This window comes from Ictidomys tridecemlineatus, chromosome 11, assembly GCF_052094955.1.
Source record: "Ictidomys tridecemlineatus isolate mIctTri1 chromosome 11, mIctTri1.hap1, whole genome shotgun sequence".
In the NCBI taxonomy this organism is placed as follows: Eukaryota; Metazoa; Chordata; class Mammalia; order Rodentia; family Sciuridae; genus Ictidomys; species Ictidomys tridecemlineatus.
Window position 1 is genome coordinate 52,454,958 of NC_135487.1, and position 22,554 is coordinate 52,477,511.

At 32.8% G+C, this 22,554-nt stretch overlaps 1 protein-coding gene across 11 annotated transcripts in view; it reads left to right on the forward strand.

The window, feature by feature from the left end:
• The window catches only part of Mier1 (MIER1 transcriptional regulator), a 58,316-nt gene that overhangs the window by 14,454 nt on the left and 21,308 nt on the right, over positions 1-22,554 (forward strand). For 6 of the 11 annotated variants that reach the window (XM_005332374.4, XM_013361561.4, XM_005332375.4 and 3 more), the window contains 6 exons: positions 27-51; positions 4,612-4,757; positions 14,939-15,100; positions 15,965-16,097; positions 17,977-18,041; positions 22,248-22,320. In XM_005332374.4, coding sequence (XP_005332431.1) covers positions 27-51; positions 4,612-4,757; positions 14,939-15,100; positions 15,965-16,097; positions 17,977-18,041; positions 22,248-22,320 — 604 coding nt within the window. Of the gene's footprint in view, positions 1-26; positions 52-185; positions 223-4,611; positions 4,758-14,938; positions 15,101-15,964; positions 16,098-17,976; positions 18,042-22,247; positions 22,321-22,554 lie in introns of all 11 variants that reach the window. The other 5 variants (XM_021731081.3, XM_040288819.2, XM_021731079.3 and 2 more) reach the window with 1 other exon arrangement.

Genomic DNA, 22,554 nt, shown 5'->3' on the forward strand with positions numbered 1-22,554 from the left:
TTGTCTTTTTTTCTCCCCCTCTTCAGCCATCTGTTGAGTCTTCAAGTCCAGGTAAGTATTTTCTATATTTTTTTATGATCTATAATTGCCTAACATTTGTCCTATTAGTTGCATAAAGGCTAGAGGAGTTAGACTGTCATCTGACTTGCTTTTTTTCTGAATGCTTCTTTTCTCTGGGGAAAAAGAAATGGATGAAATGTTTCACTGCCCATGAAAGTACAGGTGAGGCTGCCGTGGGTTTGTCCTCATGACTATTTTTGGGTCCTCTTCCTCCCTCCCCCTCCTTTCCTCTTTTTCATTGATGAATTGATGAATTTTTATTATGATTTCAAGTTGTTATTTGAATTGAAGCATATGCAAAGTGTATGCTTTAAAGGGGAATCAATTAGGTTAGACATTTATTTGTGTAGGACATTCAGAATGTTTCATTTGAGAAAAAAACTTATTAACATATTTATTGGGGCAGGAAAATAGAGTAAAAAAAAGATTCAAGAATTGAATAGTATTGTAAGTTAAGGAAGCAATTCTTAAATTTGAGTAGGATCAAGTTTTATTCTCTGACCTTTCATCTAGAATTTTTTATTTTCCCTCAGATACAGTTCTTTTATTCCTATCTTAAAGGTGTAAACTTGTGATCAATTAGGGTCACAGATTTTTTTGTTTGGTCACTGTAGTGGTGTTTAGAAATTAGAATATTTTATATAAAATCTAAATTTAAGATTTAGGGTTCTCATGATCTCAGTATCTTTGGTGCTTCTGGGTACAGCATTCATATTGAAATTCAGGAGCAGGAAGGAAAGAGTCAGGTACTAGTCTTTTTGCCTTAGTGTCCAGGGACTTTACCAAGTCATGGGTTATTTGGATTAAGGAGCATCCCTATGTAGAAGAGTGTGAAAGGGAGCCTTCTGAGGCCTGGTAATGTTTTATTTAAAACACATCTCACATATATTTAATATTTAGATATGAGATACATTCCACATTATTCCATATTATTGTAGCAATCACCTTTCTGTGTCTTTAGTTTTAGGAAGAAAGCTTTTTTTAGAAATGCTTAAAATAATGGTCCAGGGCCTTTTCATGAATAAAAATCATTATATACGGTACGGTTGGACTAGATTACTTCCGGAACCCTTGTAAATAACTAGAGTGCTCAGTTTACAGTTGATTTTGTCTTTATTTCAACTGAAAGCATTTTACTTTTTCTAACATGCTTTGTGACGTTTCTGAAACTCAAGGATATTTTTAGCTTTCTGGTTTATAGATATGTTCTGGATGGGTTGAAATTGGAAGTAATCTGACCTCATATAAGTATTATATCATCATATCTTTTTTAGAAACTGATCATTTTCATTGCAAAAAATAGGTTCTAGTGTTCATTAATATTTAGACTGTTTAGATTTTTTTTAATCAGTTTTGAGGCATTAAGCAGCAAGTGCATAAATATATAAAAATAACTTCTCCAAAACTAAACTCAGTTTGCATCAGCCTGGGCAGAACAGAAAGAATAATGGAGATTAAAGAACACAAATATCTTTAATCACCTTTGCTACTTGTTGAATACTTATATATGTAGATTATTTTATTTTTTAGATTGTTTTCTGACTGAGGAAAATATTTAGAGTTAGACAATGTTTTTTAATATCAGGCTTCTGCAAAAAAATAATGTTTGTTGTAAATAATGCTAGTAGAGAATTAACAAAAGTTAATGGAGAAAATCAAGAATTAGAAGCCCCATGTTAAAAAAAAAAAAATTGGTCCATGGCAAAAGACTGTGCCCTTTATAGCATGCATACTTTGGAATCAATGTTAATAATTATAATCACATGACCATACTAAATAGTTTGTTCAAGACTTCAGCCAATGTAACCTGTAAACCAAAGTGGAGGTACAATGAAAAGCTTTACCTATGACACTAGTAGCCATTAGAATCTTTGAAAAGGCATAAACTACCTTTTATGCAGTAAGATGGCATTTTGCGATAAAGCTGTGATATTTGCCTTAACACTGAAGGAAATTTTTATGTATACAACGCACTAGACTCCCTACTCCTAAGAATTTATTATTGTGGTATCCTCCCCGATCTTCACCCCCGGTCCTGTAAACAGCCTAATGATGGACCTAGCAATTGACAGAAAGGAATAGGATGATTAGTTAGTTAGGATGATTAGTTACCTAAAAAACAAGGTAAAAAGTCAGATAAAACAAAACAGTCAGATTAAAGCTAGAAAAACAACAGAAATTGAAAGTTAATAAGTTAACAGAAAAAAGTGCAGTGTGTATGTGGGCAAGAATTTGGAATGAAACGGGAGAAATTCACCTACACTTTGTTATTTAATGTAGTGAGGCAGTGAAATGTCTTACTTGGCTTTACAGATGAGGACAAAAAATAGGGACTTCTGGTAAGTTAAATAGTACTTGTGATTTGATACTGTGTATTCATGGCTTGAGGTTTGTTTGTTTTTAGTTGGTAAGAGAGTAACGAATAGTTAGGAATTAGTGTGATTATTTTTTATAATACGTGCATTTAAGAATTATGTTATGATTAGGATAATGTACAAAGAAATGGTATGAGGTTTGGGTTTTTTTAAGGGTTGTTTCTGCCTATAAAGGAGAAGAAAAGTAGAGCATCATCTGTAGAAAGACTTAATTATTGATTGCTGTGTATCTCGGAAGATTCCTGTGTGAACTGAAAGTTTCCTTTGAAAACTTGGAAAAAAGAGATAACAATTAAGACAAAAGTCTACATCTAAATTAATCATTCTTAAATTGTGCTCCTATGGAAACCCTCACTCACTGTTAGGATGCCCTTCTAAATGTATGCCAAGTTTTTCTTAATTCCAGTAGAAATTAAGATGGTATGCTTTTCTAGGTTTTTTGTAATTCTAAAACTGATAATCATTAATAACTCATTTTTATATATGATTTGGCTAACAGTTATATATTTAGTAATTCATATTTAATACCATTTTTTTAAATGCTCCTCTGAGCACACTGCCTTCTGACCTGGCTTGCGATTCACTCATCTTAGTAATAGGCTGTTCTTAAGTACTCTTTGAAGCAGGATACTTAAGGACTTACATAAGGCATGGAGTGCAGTACAAACATAGGAATTGGAATTAGACACAGGATTCAGATTCCATCTTTGCCACCTACAGTCTCTATGAGTTCTGGGGTGCTACTTAAATTCTCTAAACCTAAAATCTTTTTTTTTTTTTTCCTCCTTTTAAATGGTGTGACGATACCTACTTGATAAAATTGTTTGAAGATTAGTGAGGTACTGTATGTGAAGTGCCTGAGCATACTATCTGGCAATACTAAGCAGAAAAAAATGGTTCTTATTTTTTAAAAATTTGGAAGGTGACTGAAGAGCTCTGGGCTTTTGGTATTTTCTTATCCTTAGTAGTCTGGCTTTCAAAAGTCAACCTGTATGTCTCTTTGTTTTATTTAATAGTTCTCTTATTAGAGAGAAAAAGGATTAGTACATCTGTTAATATAACTTTGAACAGTTTAAATTGATGTTAAGTAATGCTTTTTCAAACTTAAGTCCAGGGTTGGCAATGGTCAAATTTGTTGATTAATTTATAGAAACTATAATTCCCAGCCTTTACAGTCTACCATTACAAAGATTGACCCTATTGAGTCTAGCAAAATTCCCTAATCACCAATATAAAAATGGACAGGCTTCCAAAATAGTTACCCTAGACTATATTTAATGGTTTCAAAGAGAGTTTTTGTATGCAATTTTAATAAATTTTGCTTTTATCTGTCTTTGAGGAATTTCAGAACAAAATCAACTTAGTAAGTTAAAGTCACCTACTCAAATATTAGAATGTGTTCTCAGGAAGTGCTGATAGAAGAATACTTGAGTTCATCTATTTTCACTATACTATATTGTGTCCCAGGTAATTCAATGATACGGATACATTCCAGATAAATGTGTCATTGAAGAGTGTGTATACATAAACCTAGGTGGTATAGTCTACTACACACCTAAACTGTATGCTGTAGGCACCATTGTATATGCAGCCTGTCATTGACCAAAGGTCTTCATGCAGCAGATAAGTATATTCAAATGACTGTTTATTTCACATTACAATGTATTCTTCTCAGGGGCCAGAGGGATCCTTACTCATTGCTCATTGAGTCTATCAAACAGTATTTAAATGGTTAAGATTGTGAGTTTTTTTACACCCAAAGTCATTTTTAATTGATATGGTCAATTTATTCTTTACAACTTAAGCTTCACAATCAGAAGATTACAGCACAGTTTTTAAAGCTATAAATATTTACCCTCCCTCAATTTTGCAGTTGTAACTGAACCTATAGGAGTAAAAACAGGTCAAACTCTAAACCCTTAGAAGAGTGTTTTATGTAGGACTGGGGATGTAGCTCAACAGTAAAGCTCTCTCCTAGAAGAGTTTTGGGTGTGTGTGTGTGAGTGTGTGTGTGATAATGAATAAGTTCAGGAATTTTAAAAAGCAGTAATATTTACTGTTATAACTTTCTATGATAATTTTTTTACTTATATGTGGCTTCAATAATGTATGTACACTAAATTAATAAGATATACCTAATTTGGTTTACCATATTTTTTAAAATATTCTTTACCAGGAGGTTCAGCAACATCAGATGACCATGAATTTGATCCATCAGCTGACATGCTGGTTCATGATTTTGATGATGAACGAACATTAGAAGAGGAAGAAATGATGGAAGGAGAAACAAACTTCAGTTCTGAAATAGAGGATCTTGCAAGGGTAAATAATATTAAGAGCTAGAAGATGAAGCAGTTATAACTTTTTTGTGGAGAGAGAAAACATTGAAATTTTGATGCTTTGGTTTCGGGGAATATCATTTGATCATAGGTGGAATATTTGAAGTTTGAAATTAAATAGTGTTTAAAAAATAGTTTTATTATGTGAAATAATAGAATTCAGTAGTGAATTTGGTAAGGGGTCACAGGGCTGGGTCAAAATGGATTATAAAGTAAAACAATTCTAAATTTCCTCTTACATTTCTACTACTTTTCCCCAGTTACTATACCTTTTATTTACTTCCCTTCAAAGCCAAAATATTTTAAGAATTGTCATCATCTCCCATTTACTGCATAAAGTGTTCTGAATTGTTCTGTCCCTTCCTATCAAGGTGACCCTTGACATTAATTGTTATATTCTTTATTATATTCACTTTTCTCTGTCTACCTCACTTTTTCTCAGTGCTAATAAATGCAGTTTACTGTTCCCTTCTTCTACTTGAATTCTGGAGTACCCCACTTTACTTTTTTCTATCCATTCTCTCCCCCTCGCACCATTGACTGTCTTGAAGACTCTTTCCTTTAGCCAAGATTTAAATGTTTGCATTTCTTGATTTTCAGTTCTGGAACTTGTGTTTTTTCCCTCCTGTTTCTAACTAGATAAATGCACCTCAAAGTATAGTTGTGAGGGTCAGCTGCATCATCAGAGTTGTCATATACTTATATTTTTTTTAATATTTTTTATCTATCTATCTGTCTATTTATGTATGTGTTTATTTGGTGCTGAGGATTTAGGCAAGCACTTTACCACTGAACCACAATCCTGGTCCATAGATTTATTTTTTTAAAACAACAGATTCCTCTGCCTCTCTCCAGGCATATGAAATCAGGATCTCTGGGAATGGGATTCAGATCTTCAATGTCATTAAGCAGGTTTGAATTGTGTGCACAACAAATTTTGAAAATCTTATCAACCTGTTTTTGTATATGTTCAGTTTTTCTACATTGCTAGTATTAAATTATTCCCTGTCTCCAATTTGTTCATCCAACTTGGCATGTCTGCTTGTATATTTCAACAGACATCCCTAAATTTTAAATATCCAAGCAAGAACTGTTGATTGTTTTCTCTGTGACTGTTCCTTCCCTACTTCTCTATCTCTGAAACATACTATTACTGTTTACCCTTTTGTTTAAGTCAGAAACTAGGGAGTTAGCTTCTTTCTCTCCCAATATCAAATTTCTAAATAAGCGTATCATTTCTACCCACAAAAATATTTCTTGTCTGATTCTTTTGTTCCCTCTCTTCCCAGGTTGCAGTCATTTCTATCCTAGATTATTACTATAGCTTCTTAACTGGTTTTCCATTTCCTCTTTTACTGTCTTGCTCCTACTATATTTCTTCCCAGCAGCCATGATGATCTTTTGAAAATGTAGTTGAGTTTATTTCAACCTCCTGACTTCCTGTTGTTCCTAAAGAAAATTCAACCTGTGCAAGGCTATCTGAATGATAAGATTTCTCATCCATATACTGCATTGCCCCTGTTATTGCTATTTCATAACCATACTAGCTGCTTTGTTCTTGGATTTTCCAGTTTCTCCCTGCTTTGAAACTTTTTCAGCAAATAAACACTCTGGAAGATATTTTCAAAGGCTAGCTGCTATGGATTTGTTGTTGCTCCTACAGAATGGTCTTTCCTATTCCTCAATTAGTGTTATTTTTTGTTTGGTTGGTTTTAACCACTTTAGTATCCTATTCAATGCTTTTTTAAAATCCTAACTCAATTTTTAAATTTTTATTTAATTTATTATTTGTAACCTCCACGAATTTAGTGAGGAGAAGGGACCTGTCAGTTTTATTCACCAGTGTAATTCATGGTACATAGCAGTGTGATCACTCCAAAAAAAAAAAAAGAATGAATGACTACATAAATCAATCTGGCATGCTCTATAATATGATCTGCTTATACTCCATGTTAAAAAGAACATTAGATAAATGACAGTGCCAACTTTTAAGGATTTGGAATATATAGTATGGAAAAATGACTGTTTTTACTTTCATAGTAATAATGACTATGTTTCAGAATTTTAGTTTGAAGCTGGCATGATAGTATATACCGGTAATTCCAGTGACTCAGGAGGCTGAGGCAGGAGAATTGAAAGTTCAACGCTAGCCTCAGCAATCTATCAAGGCCCTAAGCAACCTATCAAGACCCTGGCTCAAAATAAAAAGTGCTAGGAATGTAGCTTAGTGGTAAAGCACCTCTAGGTTCAATCCCTGGTACAAAAAAAAAAAAAAAATTAAGAGCTTATAAAGAAATTCTCTTGCCATTTAGGCAAGTCTTATTAGATAGTACCATTTTGGATCATTTAGTGATTAGAGCTGACTTAATCCATAGTGCCTAAGCAATTTAATAATTTAATTATTTTGAGCCAGAGAAGAATATCGGTCTTGGTGGCAGTGGTGTATATTGGTTATCACAAAACCTTTCAAGAATTGATTAAAAGCACATTAAAAACTTAGAAGTCTTCTTTAGATAGCATTAGACAGGGATAATTTGCTTGGAATCAAAACCTAGGTGAACATCAAGGGAAACAATTGATTTATGAAATGCATGTTGTGAATGGTACTGAGGATTAAACCCTAGGCCTTATGCATGCTAGGCAAGCACTCTACCAAGAGATCCATCTCCAAACAAATTTGTATATTTGGGGTCAGGGGACAATTAATTTATCACTCAGTAGCTTCATATATTTCTGAAATGGAAAGGCAGTTATTTTCAATTGTTTGCCTATAGTCACAGAAACTTTAGCTATATTTTCAAATAATCTATCATGGGGTAAAAGGCATAGGCATAGGAGGGACATGTTATATTTTCCATATTATCACATTCTGTGTTAGTACAGTTTGTAATAATTTATGAGGTGGAATGATGGTTTGCTTCTATTTCAGAGAATGGGCTATTAACATTTACTTAGTATAAAATTGTTAATGGGTCCTACTGATATTATAGGTATATCATTATCTTTCCCTATTTCTCTATTTCACATTTCTATCTCCTCTTAGTCCCCCCAAATTTGCTTTCAAATAATCCCTCTTTAGGAAATAGTAATTAAAATAGAATTATTTATAAAAGTTAGAAAAAGTAACAAAAAAGACAATGGAACCAATCCTTTTATTTCACCCAGTCTTATTCCTTCTCACATTCTTCTTTTAACTTTTCTCAAAAACCATTGAAATCTTAGGTTTAAGAGTATCACCAGTGCTTTCGTAGGTAATCTGAAGCTAAGGTGTTTGAGGGCTAGTATGTTATATTTCCTATAGTTATAAAGTTGTTAGGTATGAATCAAACCAAATTTGTTTTTGTTCTTATTTTTAAAAAATGCACAAGATTTTATGTTGATTACATTTGCTTTTATAGAAACAAAATGTTAATTACATTAGAAAGTGACAGTGTATTTTTCACCTGACATTGGTTGCATGTAATGATTTTATGAAGTAATTGTGAACAAACTCCTAATAATTCGTTCATAAAGTGACTGTAACTGCATAGTATGGCTTTAAGTTTGATTTGAATTCTAACTTTTTAGTGGAAACTGTTGATAGAAGCAGCTTTGATTTGTACTATTATAATTGTATGTATATAGTCAACATTAAAGGTATTTTAATTAAATAAATTTAGTATTTAAATGTTTTAATGGGGGCTAGGATTGTAGCTCAGTGATATAGCACTTGCCTAGCATGTATGAGGCCCTGGGTTTGATCCTCAGCACCACATTAAGATAAATAAAATAAAAAAGGTATTGTATCTATCTATAACTACAAAAAAAAATTTTAAATGTTTTAATAGATATAAATAGGTTAGAATTTATTTGTAGTGATAGTAGGAAGAATATCAAAATCATTCCCAGAGTAAAGAAACTTCATTTGCCATGAATTTAGCAGTTCTCAAGTTTACCTTTGTTTTCTAAATACTCTTAAAATTCAGAGATTAGTAATTGGGCACAATTACAGCACTACATTTGGGAAAAGAAAGGTCAGGATTATCTGTATCTTTATGCATTTAGATATATTTTTGGAAAAAAATCACACTTTAGCAATATTAATATTTAATATATATTTTTTTTACATTTGGCATGTTCCCAATGAATCTCCAGAGCTGGAGAATAAAAATTAAAATGTAAGAGATTGAGATTTTTCTTGAAGTATACATACAACTGAATTATATAAATACAAAAGAAAGCCCATCGAAGGGATTATAAAGAGTTCATTGCCTTCATCCCTTCATAGTTTACCTTCTAACCAAGCCCCAACCCCAAGAGGTTGATTACCTTAGGAACCATCTCTCTAATCTGAATGTCGTCCCTTAGGTCTTCCTGGCTGGAAATAAGGTTCTTTCCTTCTTTCTCCTCTCTTCATAAGCATTTATGGTTTTGTCCAATTTGGTACAGTAGATATAAGAGGAGTCTACCCACTTAATGGCCCTAACATCTAGGCTAGCTAGCATCTGTTGCCACATACAATAATTTCTTAATGACTAACCCTTTGGTGCAAGAGAGAAATCATCTCTTTTTCAGCCAGATGATTGACAACACTACAGCCTTATTGCTGATGTGTTTGATGACTTTACCCTATCATCTTACACGTGGAACAGATTCATTTTAGATATTTTGTCTTTTTAAAAAGTCTATATTTTTACCTTTATTTGTCTTCCCTTTAGCTTATGCAGATATGATTGCCCCCTTTTTGTTTCAGTGCTTAGATAGCTTATTTTCTTAAAGCACAATATATAAGTAAATGCATAGTCTTATATTTTTGTTCACTTGTATTATGCCCATTTTCACTGTTCCTCATAATCTATTAACCTAATACTTTTTATCTTCATACTACATCAGGGTAATGTGCACTTACCACATTAGGTTTCCAGGAATCCAGGAAGGCAATATATATACATATATAAGTAAGTGAGTTAGCTGCCTGGGTTCATAATTCAGCTGCACTCCTTAATCAGCATGGTGACTTGGGATTAACATTGTTAAGATTCAGTTGTTATTATAAAGACAATATATCTAAAGCACTTGGCTCAATATCTGGCACATGATGACCTCTAAATAAATCTTAATTTCAAAGCTATCTGTGACCCACAGCTATGATCTACTGTGTTCCCTCTTTGTACCCCCTTTTCTATTCTGTTAATATTTGTATGAATGGGGATAAAACACTGCTAGGTTATTCTGATGTTCCAATTTAAATTGAAAGCCCCTTCCTTAGTCACCTGGTAGAATGCAGACTTGAATAACATGAGAAGTCTTCTAAAACAGGTAACTAACAGCTCCTAATACAGTAACGTACTGTTGTTTGAATTTATTCATCAGTTTTGTTTTTTCCCAAGAGGGAAATAACAATATTTGCTGTATAGGATAGCATTACTGTGCATAGCATCAAAACCTGTGGAGTACAAAGACAGAAAGAAATCCATCTAGAATTAACTGCCAAAATGAAGAATTTGGCATAAGACCCAAGGGATTTCATTAAGGGTAACCAGACCTTGGGGGCTCCAGGGACACCAAGATATATTTTCTTTGCTTCTACTTTTCTGATTTTCCTTTTTCGTATCAACTTTTGTCACCTGGTGCTGTCAGTTTCTAAATCTCCCAGATTCACTGCTTGTGACAGTTGTCTTTCTTTAACTGGCATCATTACAGAAGCAAACCATGAAGCGCCAGTTATCTGGGTCATACTGTGTCTGCCTACTACCGAGTAAGGTTTACTTCTATTTACAAACCAAGGAAAACTAGAGAAAAAAACAAATCTGTTCACAGTTGAATCATGGATGACAATCTGAACATTCTCAACTTGGTTATTGAAAAAAAGGACAGAAGGACATGTCTGGACTGATAAATATTGCTGTACATTGTTGCCTGGGGTCTAAAAGAGCTAGGAGAAACCTATGAACTTTTCAGTCTGTCTGAAGATGATGGCCATCATATGTTGTCAGACACTCCGTAAACAAAGAATGTATGAAATTCAGTACCAAATCATCCAAGAGTTAACATCTTGTTACCTGCACACAAATACTGATGAATTGCTCTAAGTAAACAGTGTGCTAAGAAATGTAAGAAAGAGTATACAGTATATAATAAATGTTCGAGAGAATGAAGGAAGTTAAAGAAAAACAAGAGGAACTGATTGTCAAGAGACGCAGACTGTTCTAAGAGATTCTACTTCTGAGTCCAGTCAAAAATAAGAATTGTATACTATCCCTCTGCAGGTTTTTTTATGTTTTTCTGTTTATCTTATATACACACATACACATATACAAACAGACAGTTCTTTTCATTGAGATGTTTGTACATATTTATGGGGTACATTATGGTCATTCAGTAGATGTGTACAGTATATCATAATCAAATCACGACAGTAAGCATTTCCTTCTCTTAAGCCAGTTGTCATTTTTGTGTGTTGGGAATTCATGCTGTCCTAATCATTTTGAAATATATGTGATTGTTTTAACAAGTAGGTACCCTACTGTGTTAAGGAAGAAACAAAAATAATTTCTATATTTTGATTTGGGGCCCTTATATCCCCTTCTCTGTATCTAATGACCATTATTTCTTTCTGTCCTTATTAATCTCCACAAATGAAAATTTGCATATTTCTCTTAATTGACTGAATAATGACCTCTAATTCCATACTTGTTGCAGTAAATGAGAAGATCTCATTCTTTTTTATGTTCAAATAGTATTCTATAAATATTTCTCATCTTTATCCATTCATCCATTGAAGGATATCTGGGCTGATTGTATATTTTGATTATTGTGAATGGTACATGGGGTGGCAATGAACATGAGTGTGCAGATATCTTTTTGATATGATTTCATCTCCTTAGGATATATACCCAGTGGTAGAGCTGCTGAGTTATATGGTAGTTCTTTTTTTAGATTTTTAAGGAACCTGCATACTGATTTCCATAATGGCTATACTAATTTACATTCCCACGAACAGTGTATGTCTTCCCTTCTCTTTTTGATGATAGCCCTTCAGACTGGGGTAAGATGATATCTCATTGTGGTTTTTGATTTGCAGTTCTCTGGTGATCAGTGAAATTGAGTTAAAAACAATATTTCTAATTTAACAGTAACAATAAAACATCATACCTCAAAAAAGTTCTTGAGTATAACACTTCCTTTAAGAATCTAAGTAACCCTAGAGAAACTAGGTTAAAAACAAAAATACCAATCCTAACTTTATCTATAACTGATCTTTCAGTAATGTGTAGCTATTTGAAATTAATTTCTTTTTGCTAGTTTCTGTAAAGTGTATCTGTTGTAATCAAGTTGACCTGATTTTTCATTTTTGTTTCTGTTGCCACTTCCTGTCTTTTTTCTGTCACAGCTCTATACTGTTTTCTTCTAATTCAAATAGTTCTCCTTCAAGTGCACTATACGGAGGCCACTTTTCACCCTTTCTGGTTCTTCACTTAGTCAATATTGGAAGGATTGCTAAATTTTTCTTTGAGAAATGAATTTTTATGCAGTGAGTCACACTATCTTTGCATGCAATAGGGAAAATTTTTGATGAGATCATGGATGTCAGACATTCTTTGTTCTTCATAGTGGAATATTCAGTTAGTATATAATCTTTTGTAGGGTAACAAAATGGTGATAAGCATTATTAAAGAAAATATTCAAGCCTTACTACTTTCACTGGAAAGGCTGATTAGCTGATACCTTATGCTAGACCTCTGAGATTAGTGATTCTCAAGGTGGTCCCATACTAATACCAGCAGTATTACCTGGGACTTTTAAAAAAGAAAGATTCTTAGACACCTCATCTAAGTCCTATTAGGTTAGAGACTTGGGTGAGGCCTAGCATCCTGTTTTAATAAGCCTTCAAGGTGGTTTTACTTCTTGTGAATACGAACAACAATAGAGAACTGGAGGATATTTATTTGATAATCTATATCTTAGAGTAAATCAAGTGTTTTATTCTAGTCTAGAAGATGAGTTCAAAGTAGAGCACTGCCACTTAAGTAGTTGTGTTGTCTCTCAAAATATGTTAATTCAGTTTTAAAAATTTGAAGGTAGTTGGGCACAGTGCTGTGTACACCTGTAATCCCAACTATTTGGGAGGTTGTGATAAGAAATGTGAGTTCAAGATAGTGAGACTTCATCTTGAATTTTAAAACATGAATAAAAATTAGGGGAAATAGTAACATACATTTGGATGGTTTTGAGGATAAGCTAAATGTGGAACAAGATCTTCATGAATTCTTAAAGCCTATATAAATCTTAGTTGCAAACCACTCTACTAGTCGTTCCTGCATTGGCTTTTATTCATACTAGTGGCATTAGTGACTCTTGTTCATAGTAGTAACTTAGGTACTGAACCTGCTTCTAATTTGGGGTGCAAGGTGAGTTTAATATTATATGAGGTGGGATTAGGAGGTCTGGGTATTACAATAAAGTTTTTATCTCAGTGCACTCTGTCTCTGCTTGTTTTCCTCATTTGCAAATAAAGGTAGCAAACACTCCTTCTAGGTTTTGTTTTGTTTTTTTTTAAGATTATCTAATGAGATTGTGTAATGTTCTGACTGCTTAAGAGAGAGAAGGTAAAATCAAAGCATGTATCATAGCTTCCTGGAACATAAGACATACTTGATAACTATTTATTATTGTGTATAAATATTGTGTATATATCTTTCTTTTCTTTCTTCCTCTTGATTTTGAAGTTCTGTTTTACTAAGTACTGACTCCTGATTTGCCAGTTTCAATGTCCTTATACAAGATCCTTGGAACATGGGCCAGATCTGCATAGACCAGATCATTGAACACCTCAAACACTATATGCTATACATAACCATAGTATAAAAGTTGTCAGTTAAGTATGTCAGCTGGTCATTTCAGCTGGAGTGGCAATATCTTACATTATAGTTACCACTTTTCAGGTTATACCTTCTGCAAATCCTTGGTTTCTCTTTCAGATTCAGGATTACAAATTGGTTTCCATTTACAATGGGAAATAGAAGTATCAATTGGTATTTTTTTCCTGTAACAAATTTTCAAATTATAAGCCAGATATGGCTATATACCTGAAATCCCAGCATATTGGGAGGTTGAGACAGGAGGATTGCAAGTTTGAGGTTAGCCTTAGCAAATTAGTGATGTCTTCAACAACTTAGTGAGACCCTGTCTCAAAATAAAAAAATAAAAGGTTAAAGCACCACTAGGTTCAATCCCTAGTACACAACCCCCCAAAAGAAAGAGTTTCAAATTATAATTGTTAGATTACTTACTGAGTGTGGATTCCTGATGATGGGGGTTAATTTTTGTTATCTGTGTGATAATATCAGGTTTTATTTTACATTCTGACATACTCATTGTCTCTGAGCAATGTATTCAACACATGGGTTTAACTGATTTCTTTCCATAAGTAAGGCACAAAATGCTGGGGAAATATAAAACATGTCTTATTTCACAAGTACCATTTTTCTGAGATTTAAACTGACCAACACTTCTGTTTTTGCTCGTTGTGTGTGTGTGTGGTATTTAAATAATTAGGATTAAACTTTTTATAATCATAATTTTGTCATGTTATCCTGATACTTATATCACTTCATTACTGATTAGAGTTGAGCACCTTCTACAGAAAATTGGCATCATTTCACTGAATAAGGATATATCTGTTTCATCCACAGAAGGTTTGTTTGTTGGGAGGATTAAAGAAGGTTTCTGGCTGAGGCACCATTGTGTACTGATAAGTTTATGGACTTTTTGAGTTAGCCAATTTAAATCTGGCTCCATGATGTGTAACTTGTGATTTTGAAGGAAATGTTTACCTGTATTCTTTTATCTATGAAATGGAGATAATGTAAGAGTTCCATAACATAGATGGCAAGGATTGCTCAAGTAAATGATTCTGGATTAGGATAGCCATGTATTTGTTATGTAACTAATATATTCACTATCGTTCCTGCATATGTTATCACTATTTTTCAGTGATTTGGTTGGAATTATAATTGATGAGGTTTATAGGAATATTTAAAAAGACTTTAGGATCTAGGCTTTAGAAATATTTTAACTTTTATTATTTGAAAATTCTTGATGTTATCTTTTGTATACTTGTTGTATAGTCTACAAATAAGAATCACCAATTTCAGAAACTTACTTTTATTTTGGTTTATTTAGGAAGGCGACATGCCAATTCATGAACTTCTCAGTCTTTATGGTTATGATAGTACTGTTCGACTACCTGAAGAAGATGAGGAGGAAGAAGAGGAAGAAGAGGAGGGTGAAGATGATGAAGATGCTGATAATGACGACAACAGTGGCTGCAGTGGGGAAAATAAGGTAAGGTTATACACTGTACAGTATTTGCCTTCTTATTGGTAGAGGATATATGTTCTAAGATCCTTAATAGATGACTGAAACAAAAATACAAAGCTCTTTGAGGTTTGTAAATTAGGTATAGTAAGAGATTGAATGTTAAATTTTAAAATATTATGGAAATTTATAATATAATAATAAACAGCAATTTGGTCATTGTCATCTCACATTTCTTTTCAGTACCTTTTCTCAATCATATATGAGCTTACATAATTTTTTTTTATGTTACTGCTTTTAAGTAATAAAGCAAAATTGGCAATGTGTGTTCATTTTTCTGTTTTTGTTTTTTAATATAATCTTAATGTAAGAAGAGGTTCACAATTGCCATAGGAAGTTTCTTTACCCTTCAGTCAGGTCTGTTGGCACACACTGGTAATCCCAGCAAATTGAGAGGCTGAGGCTGGAGGATCACAAATTTGAGGCCAGCCTCAACAATTTAACAAGATCCTAGCTCAAAAAAATAAAATTAAATTTAAAAAAATCAAAAATAAATAGAAAGGGCTAGGATGTAGCTCAGTGGTAGAGTAACCCTGAGTTCAATGCCCAGTATTGCCCCCCCCAAAAAAAAAGTCAGTTTCTGCATTCTTCACCCAATTTCCCTTAATTTATGTTAAATAAAGATTAATTGAAACTGAGAAATCACTGATATAGTACTGTTAACCGTAGACTATTTGAATTTCGCCAATTTTTCTACTAATTTTCTTTTTCTTATCCCAAGGGCCAAACCACAGCATCATGTTGCTATTAAAACAAACTTTGAACACCATGGTGTTCCATCTGCAGTGCAGCTATATTCTTTACATCTTAAATAAATTTATTATTTCATAGGAAGAGAATATAAAGGATTCATCAGGTCAGGAGGATGAAACTCAGTCTTCCAATGATGATCCATCACAATCTGTTGCTTCTCAAGATGCCCAGGAAATAATTCGCCCACGTCGATGTAAATATTTTGATACAAGTATGTGTATATAATTTATAAATTATATAGTTGGAATATAATTTTTACTATTTTAAACATTACCTGTGATTCTAATGTGTCTTTCACTATTCTGTTTGAATTCATTTATTCTGATATCTATTTCAAAATTAAATGGAGTTTATTGTAGATTCTTTGTTTAACAATGTTAAGGCCCTTTTGTCAGTAACTATATAGTAATTATTATATATCATGTACTACCTCATTGGATGTGTTCCTTTTATTTCTTGTATTCTTTCTCTTAGTTTTCCTTTTGTCTCAGCCTTTTTTAGGTATACTCATGTATCACTTAGCAAATGACATGCATTCTTTTTTTTTCCTGTTTTTTATTGGTGCATTATAATAGTTCATAATGATGGGATTTGTTATTACATATTCATATATGCACACAATGTAACAAGATAATTTTGGCCAGTATCATTTCCCAACAACTAGAATATGTTCTGAGAAATGTATTATTAGGTAATTTCTTGGTTGTGAGAACATAAAGAGTGTACTTAGATGAACTAAGTGACTACATCATCATATACTCTTATGGGACCACCATAATATATGCAGTCTGTTGTTGACTTAAAGGTCATTATGCAGAGCATGAGTACATTGCTTTGTCTACCCTTGTGGCTCCCAGGTCTAAAGAAGTGGTTGATCTTGAGGTAGAAACATATTTGTATGTTTCATCTAAGTCCACCATGTTTCATTGTAAGTCCACATTACTCTAGAAGATAGCTTTTTGATAAGAATAAGTCAGCTCCCAATATTATAAGATTGTTTATGGTCTAAATTTCAGTACTTTAAAAAGGAAGAAAATTGTGTGAAGAAAAATAACCTCATGAAATGTTGTAAGGAAATATCTAAATTAAACATGGCTACTACTTTAGGTGATTGTTACACATTTAATTTAGAAGTGAACTTAGTACTGCTAATTATAATTTTTGTGAAATAATAATTGTGAGTTTTTAATCAAAGATGGTCCAAGTGAAAGTGTTAGTGCAAGAAGATATTAGTTACTGAAATAATTGTTAATTTTCTTTAAGGAAAATGTTGTTTTTCCCTTAAGTTAAATCAAGATCCACTTGCCAATGTTTGATTAAAAGTAGAATGCTAAGTGGCTACTCTGCCTCTTTGAACAATATTTATTTCAAACTTCTAATCTGGTATTTCAGTTATGATAGATATGTAGAAACTATACATATACCTCCTATCTTAGCTTCTCCATGGCAGGCTTACGTTATTTTTATGTGTAATATCTTTTTGAACATTGTGTGCCATTTTAGATTTGAGAAAATACTGACACTTTAATAATTTTCCTATTTTTTACCCTTTTGTGTAAATGCATTCTTACTCCCAAATGTAAACAAACAACAGCTTGCCAGTTCTGAATAAAATGGAGGTTGGGAGTATTGAGGTCTTTCAGATATAACCCTTATTGCACATGTTCCACCTATTGCACTAATTTTGTAGTAAATAAATTAGTTTTCCAAGAGCACTGTTTGGAAACCACTATTTTATCTAGACTCTAAGAAATTGAGATAATGTAATTTATTCCATCACAAAGATGTTGGTAGCAGAATGAGGATTAGAAGCAAATTATCTTGACTCTAAATCAGTTTTCCAGAAGTCTTTATAGGAAATAATTTCCTGAGAATATATTTGTCCTAAAAAGTTATGGTTTTTTTTTTTTTATTTGCTTTTTATTTGTTTATTTTGGTGAGAGAGCAATATTGATTAAAAATATCTTGGCCTAACACAGCATATGCCTTTTAACATATCTAAATTTTTATGTTAAATGTAAAATTATTTTAAAGACACATAGATGTAGACAGAATAACTAACCATTTTATACTATTGTTATTTATTCTAGATAGTGAAATAGAAGAAGAGTCTGAAGAAGATGAGGATTATATTCCATCAGAAGACTGGAAAAAGGTAAATAGAACCATATTTTCCCAAAACTTAGATAAATCAATATTTAAAAAGCCAAATGTAATTGTTCTTTTATTTTGATAAAATTGATGTGTCAGCCTTTTGTGACAGGTAAGCGTTTGGTAAATGTTCAAATTTCCATTTAAAATGGTCAGATAATCTTCTTTTGGTACTAGGGATTTGTATTAGTGAGGGTTCTCTACAGGAACAGAATTGACAGGAAATAGATGGGTGGATGGGGGTGTGTGTATGTGTGTAATAACCACATATATGTGATTATGAAGAGGAGTAGTAGGGATTTGTATTAGGGTTGTCTAGAAGAATAGAACCAACAGGACGTTTATTTATTTATTTATAATCATATATATGTGAGTATAAAAGGGAGATATATTAGATTGACTTACACAGCCAGAAGCTGGGTAGTCCCTCAGAAGAGTGAAGGAACTAGAGTTTGATGTCACAGCAGCAATCAAGAAGTTATTCAAGAAGAATCAAGCTTGCATCTGCTGCTGCTTCCTTGTTCTTCCAACTTTTGTTCCCATCCAAGCCCTTCAACTTTTAGTTGGTACTACATACTTTGGGTGGGTCACCAGTTCACTGTTCCACATGCTAATCATTTGTAGAAACACTCTCATCAACACCCAGAATCTAATCAAGTTTACAATTCAGATATTAACTCTTACAGAATTGAACCCAGGAATACTTTATCCCTGAGCTACATCCCTATCCTTTTTATTTTGAGACAGTGTCTCACTAAATTGGCCAGGCTGGCCTCAAACTTGCTATCCTCCTGCCTCACCTTTGCTGGGATTACAGGTATGAGTGCATGGGCCACCATTCCTAACATTTTAGGTCTTCTTTGTTTTTGTTTTTTGTTGAGTCATACGCAGGATTGAACCCAGGACCTTGCACATGCTAGGCAAGCACTCTACCAGTGAGCTACATCCCCAGCCCTTATCTTTTATAAAATAAAATGATAATATGGGGGAAAAAAATGGACTGTGCTAAGCAAGTCAGTACTAAAAAACCAATTTTAGACATCAAAATTTCTGAACTAATCCTGAACTGATGCCTAATTAGGCTCTTATTGCCCTGTAATAAATATCACATATGACTTTTTAAAGGTATATATATTGGAAAACAACTGTGGGAACTTTGATATTTGTTAAATAAATGTTGACAGTTTAAATTGCAAAATTTTCATTCTGTATCATTTTATAAAAGGAAAACTCTCAGAATGATTGAATTTAATGTTATTTGTAATTGATAAGGCTATTATGTAAAGAAACATTTGGCTTCTGTATATACACAAATAAGTCAATCTCTAAAAGGAATCTAAAGTAGTTTTTATTTACAGGATATATATATTATTATATAATTAGCCATAATGTTAAAGAATTAATTTTAAATTGTTGCAGAGAAGTTGACCTCTTAAGAAAATCTATCAAATGTTACATGGACTTGGTTAAAATCATTTACATAGAAGAAATGACGTAATTCTTGTTGAAATAGAGGACCTTGTTCATAGATTATCTTGTTGAAAGATATTTGCTTGATATATCCTCTTTTATTTTTTAAAAAAGAATCTAGTTGACTTTTTTGGTTTTCGTCTTCCTGGGTTTGATTATAAATTTAATGCATGAACTATGAAAAGTCAAGATTCTTAAATCAGTTAATACTTTCAAGCCATTTCCATGTTTTTGGTTAGATTTTTTTTTCTCTAGAAAAAAATCTTTTTTTAAAAAAAAAGAGCTGATCCTTTTGATGATTAAAATAGGGAAACATTTTAGAGTTTCTGTTGGAAAGAGGGAAGTAGTCAGATGTGCTTGGATTGTCCCACCTAAAAATTCTTGCTTCAGCCAGAATTGATCTAATTATAGGTTTTCAAAGGGACATTTCTCATAGACATAGACACATATTGTATCTGTTAGCAAAGGTATAGAGGCTAGATAACTTTGAGTAATTATTGGTGTCTGAAGAGTTGGAAAAGCATAGATTGTGCATTCAGAAAGTGACTGAATACCTGTAATTTGCATAGATATTAAGAACTTTTCTCCAGAAGCTTAGTGTTTTGCTTCAGGAATGGAGGAACATCCTTTGGAACATGTTATATAAGTACATAGATTAAGTGTTAAATTGAATGAAAGCAACAAAAAAGATGTAAAAGAAAAGATATCACTGGAGGCTAGAATGCTCAAGGGCAATTATCCTAGCATGTTTTAATTAACTGGAGTGAGTGATGGAACTGAAGACAAAAAACAAGGATCATAAAAATTACTACCTATTGGAACTAGTGTAGTTAATGAAGAACAGAAGTTTAGAAAGGGAGAACTTAGGAGAGGTGAAACCTTTGTTATTGGGGGGTTATTTCTTCCTCAGGAAAAATTACATAATAAAGCAGGCTATAGCAAATGTAGATCATTTCTTTCAGTATAATTTTGTTATAGCAAATAATGTCAAGATTGAGAGATTTGTTTTTTAAAGGTATATAAGATGAAGTTGGATTTTAATAGAACTAGGGTAATAGAATAGCTTTTAGGTCAAACCTGAGTTAAGTTGTAGCTATAGAACTTACTAATTCTGTGTTCCTGAAGAAATTCCTTTTAGCTTCATCTGTTCATAGATTATTTGAGAATAACAATGACAGCCTTATGGGGCTTGATGGAGAGTAAATGAAAGTTACATATAAGATATCTGGCACATAATGACTTCAAATGCAATTTCCCTTCTTTTCTATATTACTACAGAACAAAGTAGGTGAAAAGAAATATTCTGAACTTAGTAGACAAAAGGAAGTGTGGTGTTTTCATACTAGCTCAGCTATTCCCAATCATGGCTTCATGTTAAGAGTCACTTGGAAAACTTTTAAACACCACCAGGGCCTTTATCCATATATTATTTAATTGGTCTAGAACAGATCCAAGCATTGATATTTTTACAAGCACTGCCAGGGTTGATAACTTGACTATTCTTTGGTGACTAAAGTATTCATGGGTGACTAAAGTTAAAAGTAGGTACAGGGAATGACAATAAAAAACTCTCTTAATAGCGGGGGAAAAAGAGAATTCCTATATAATTGCAGAGAAAATTTTGTTCTATACAGTATTCTTTCTAGAAAACTAATCATAAGAAAGACTGGTTTTCCTCTATAGGTACCATAATAACTATTACATACAGTATGTTTTTGGAGTTAAAATAGGTAAAATGAAGTTCTAACATCAGTGGGATAACAATAACAGGAAAGAACTTTTCAAATCCTAAGAGATAAGTAACTTCCTAAACCATGATTTTGTGTCTGTCCTGCCCTAGACTTTATTTTGAAAATGTCAATTAGTTTGTTTCCATCATTTTGCCACGATCCAGGGCCTTGTGCATGCTAGGCAGGCACTCTAAACTGAGCTATATCTTCAACTCTGGTTCCCATGAGTTGTGAAATCTCATTAGTGTTGATTTTCAGTTGCCTTTCTGAATAGCCAGTTTCACCTAATCTGATAGGACTATATAGATTTGATTACCAGATTTCCTGTGATAATTTAATTCTGATTCTATGGAAGTTCTTTTAAATTTTATATTGATTTAATAAAAGTTAGACACTAACCTGCTTATCCATTTAGTTTGGAGTTTGATCCATTTGGTCTCAACAGAGCTTTATACAAAACTTTTGTATTACTTCCGTAACCCTAAAGCTCTGCTTCCCAGAATTAAGTTTATCTCCGAATCACCTAGAGAGTGTTAAGATACTGAGTTCTATCACCAGCATTTCTGGTTCAGTAGCTATGACATAGGACGCAAGCATTTGGGTTGCCAACATTTCCCAGGGAATGCTGATCATGCTCCTGAAACAAATACCATATTTTAAGACCACTATCTTAAATATAGATACTCTTGAAGAAATGCTGTACTTTCAGGTGTTTTGTGATTATCTGATTAATTGAATATAGAATTCACTTTTCATTTTTTATTCATTGTCTACATTGCATTTCAACCCATTGTTATTGCTAATATATTCATCCAATCATATCCAAGCTCTTATCTATTATTAACTCATTCATCCTCACAATACTGCATTGAGGTAATTAATTGGTTGTATCTGTGTTTTATGACAGAGAAACCAAGGAGAGCTTACTCAAGAAGATGGTTAAGCTAGAAAATTAATATAAAATCTATGTTACTAGCTCTGACTATTGTTTTATGTTATTTTTAAAATAGGAGATTATGGTGGGCTCCATGTTTCAAGCAGAAATTCCAGTTGGCATTTGTAGATACAAAGAAAATGAAAAAGGTGAGTTAGTACTGAACTTACATAGCTGCTTAATCTGTTAAGGTGATGAACTGTTATTTTATATTTAAAAAGAGCTAAGAACTTGACAGCCTACTAAATAACCTCATTGGTTTATGAATGAGAGCCCTGTATTATATTAAGAACTATAATCTGCTGTTTTCTAGTTTTGCCCATATAAGTCTAGCAAAACAAAAAGTGAATGCTTTTTTGTTTTTAAGTAACTTAAAGCATCCC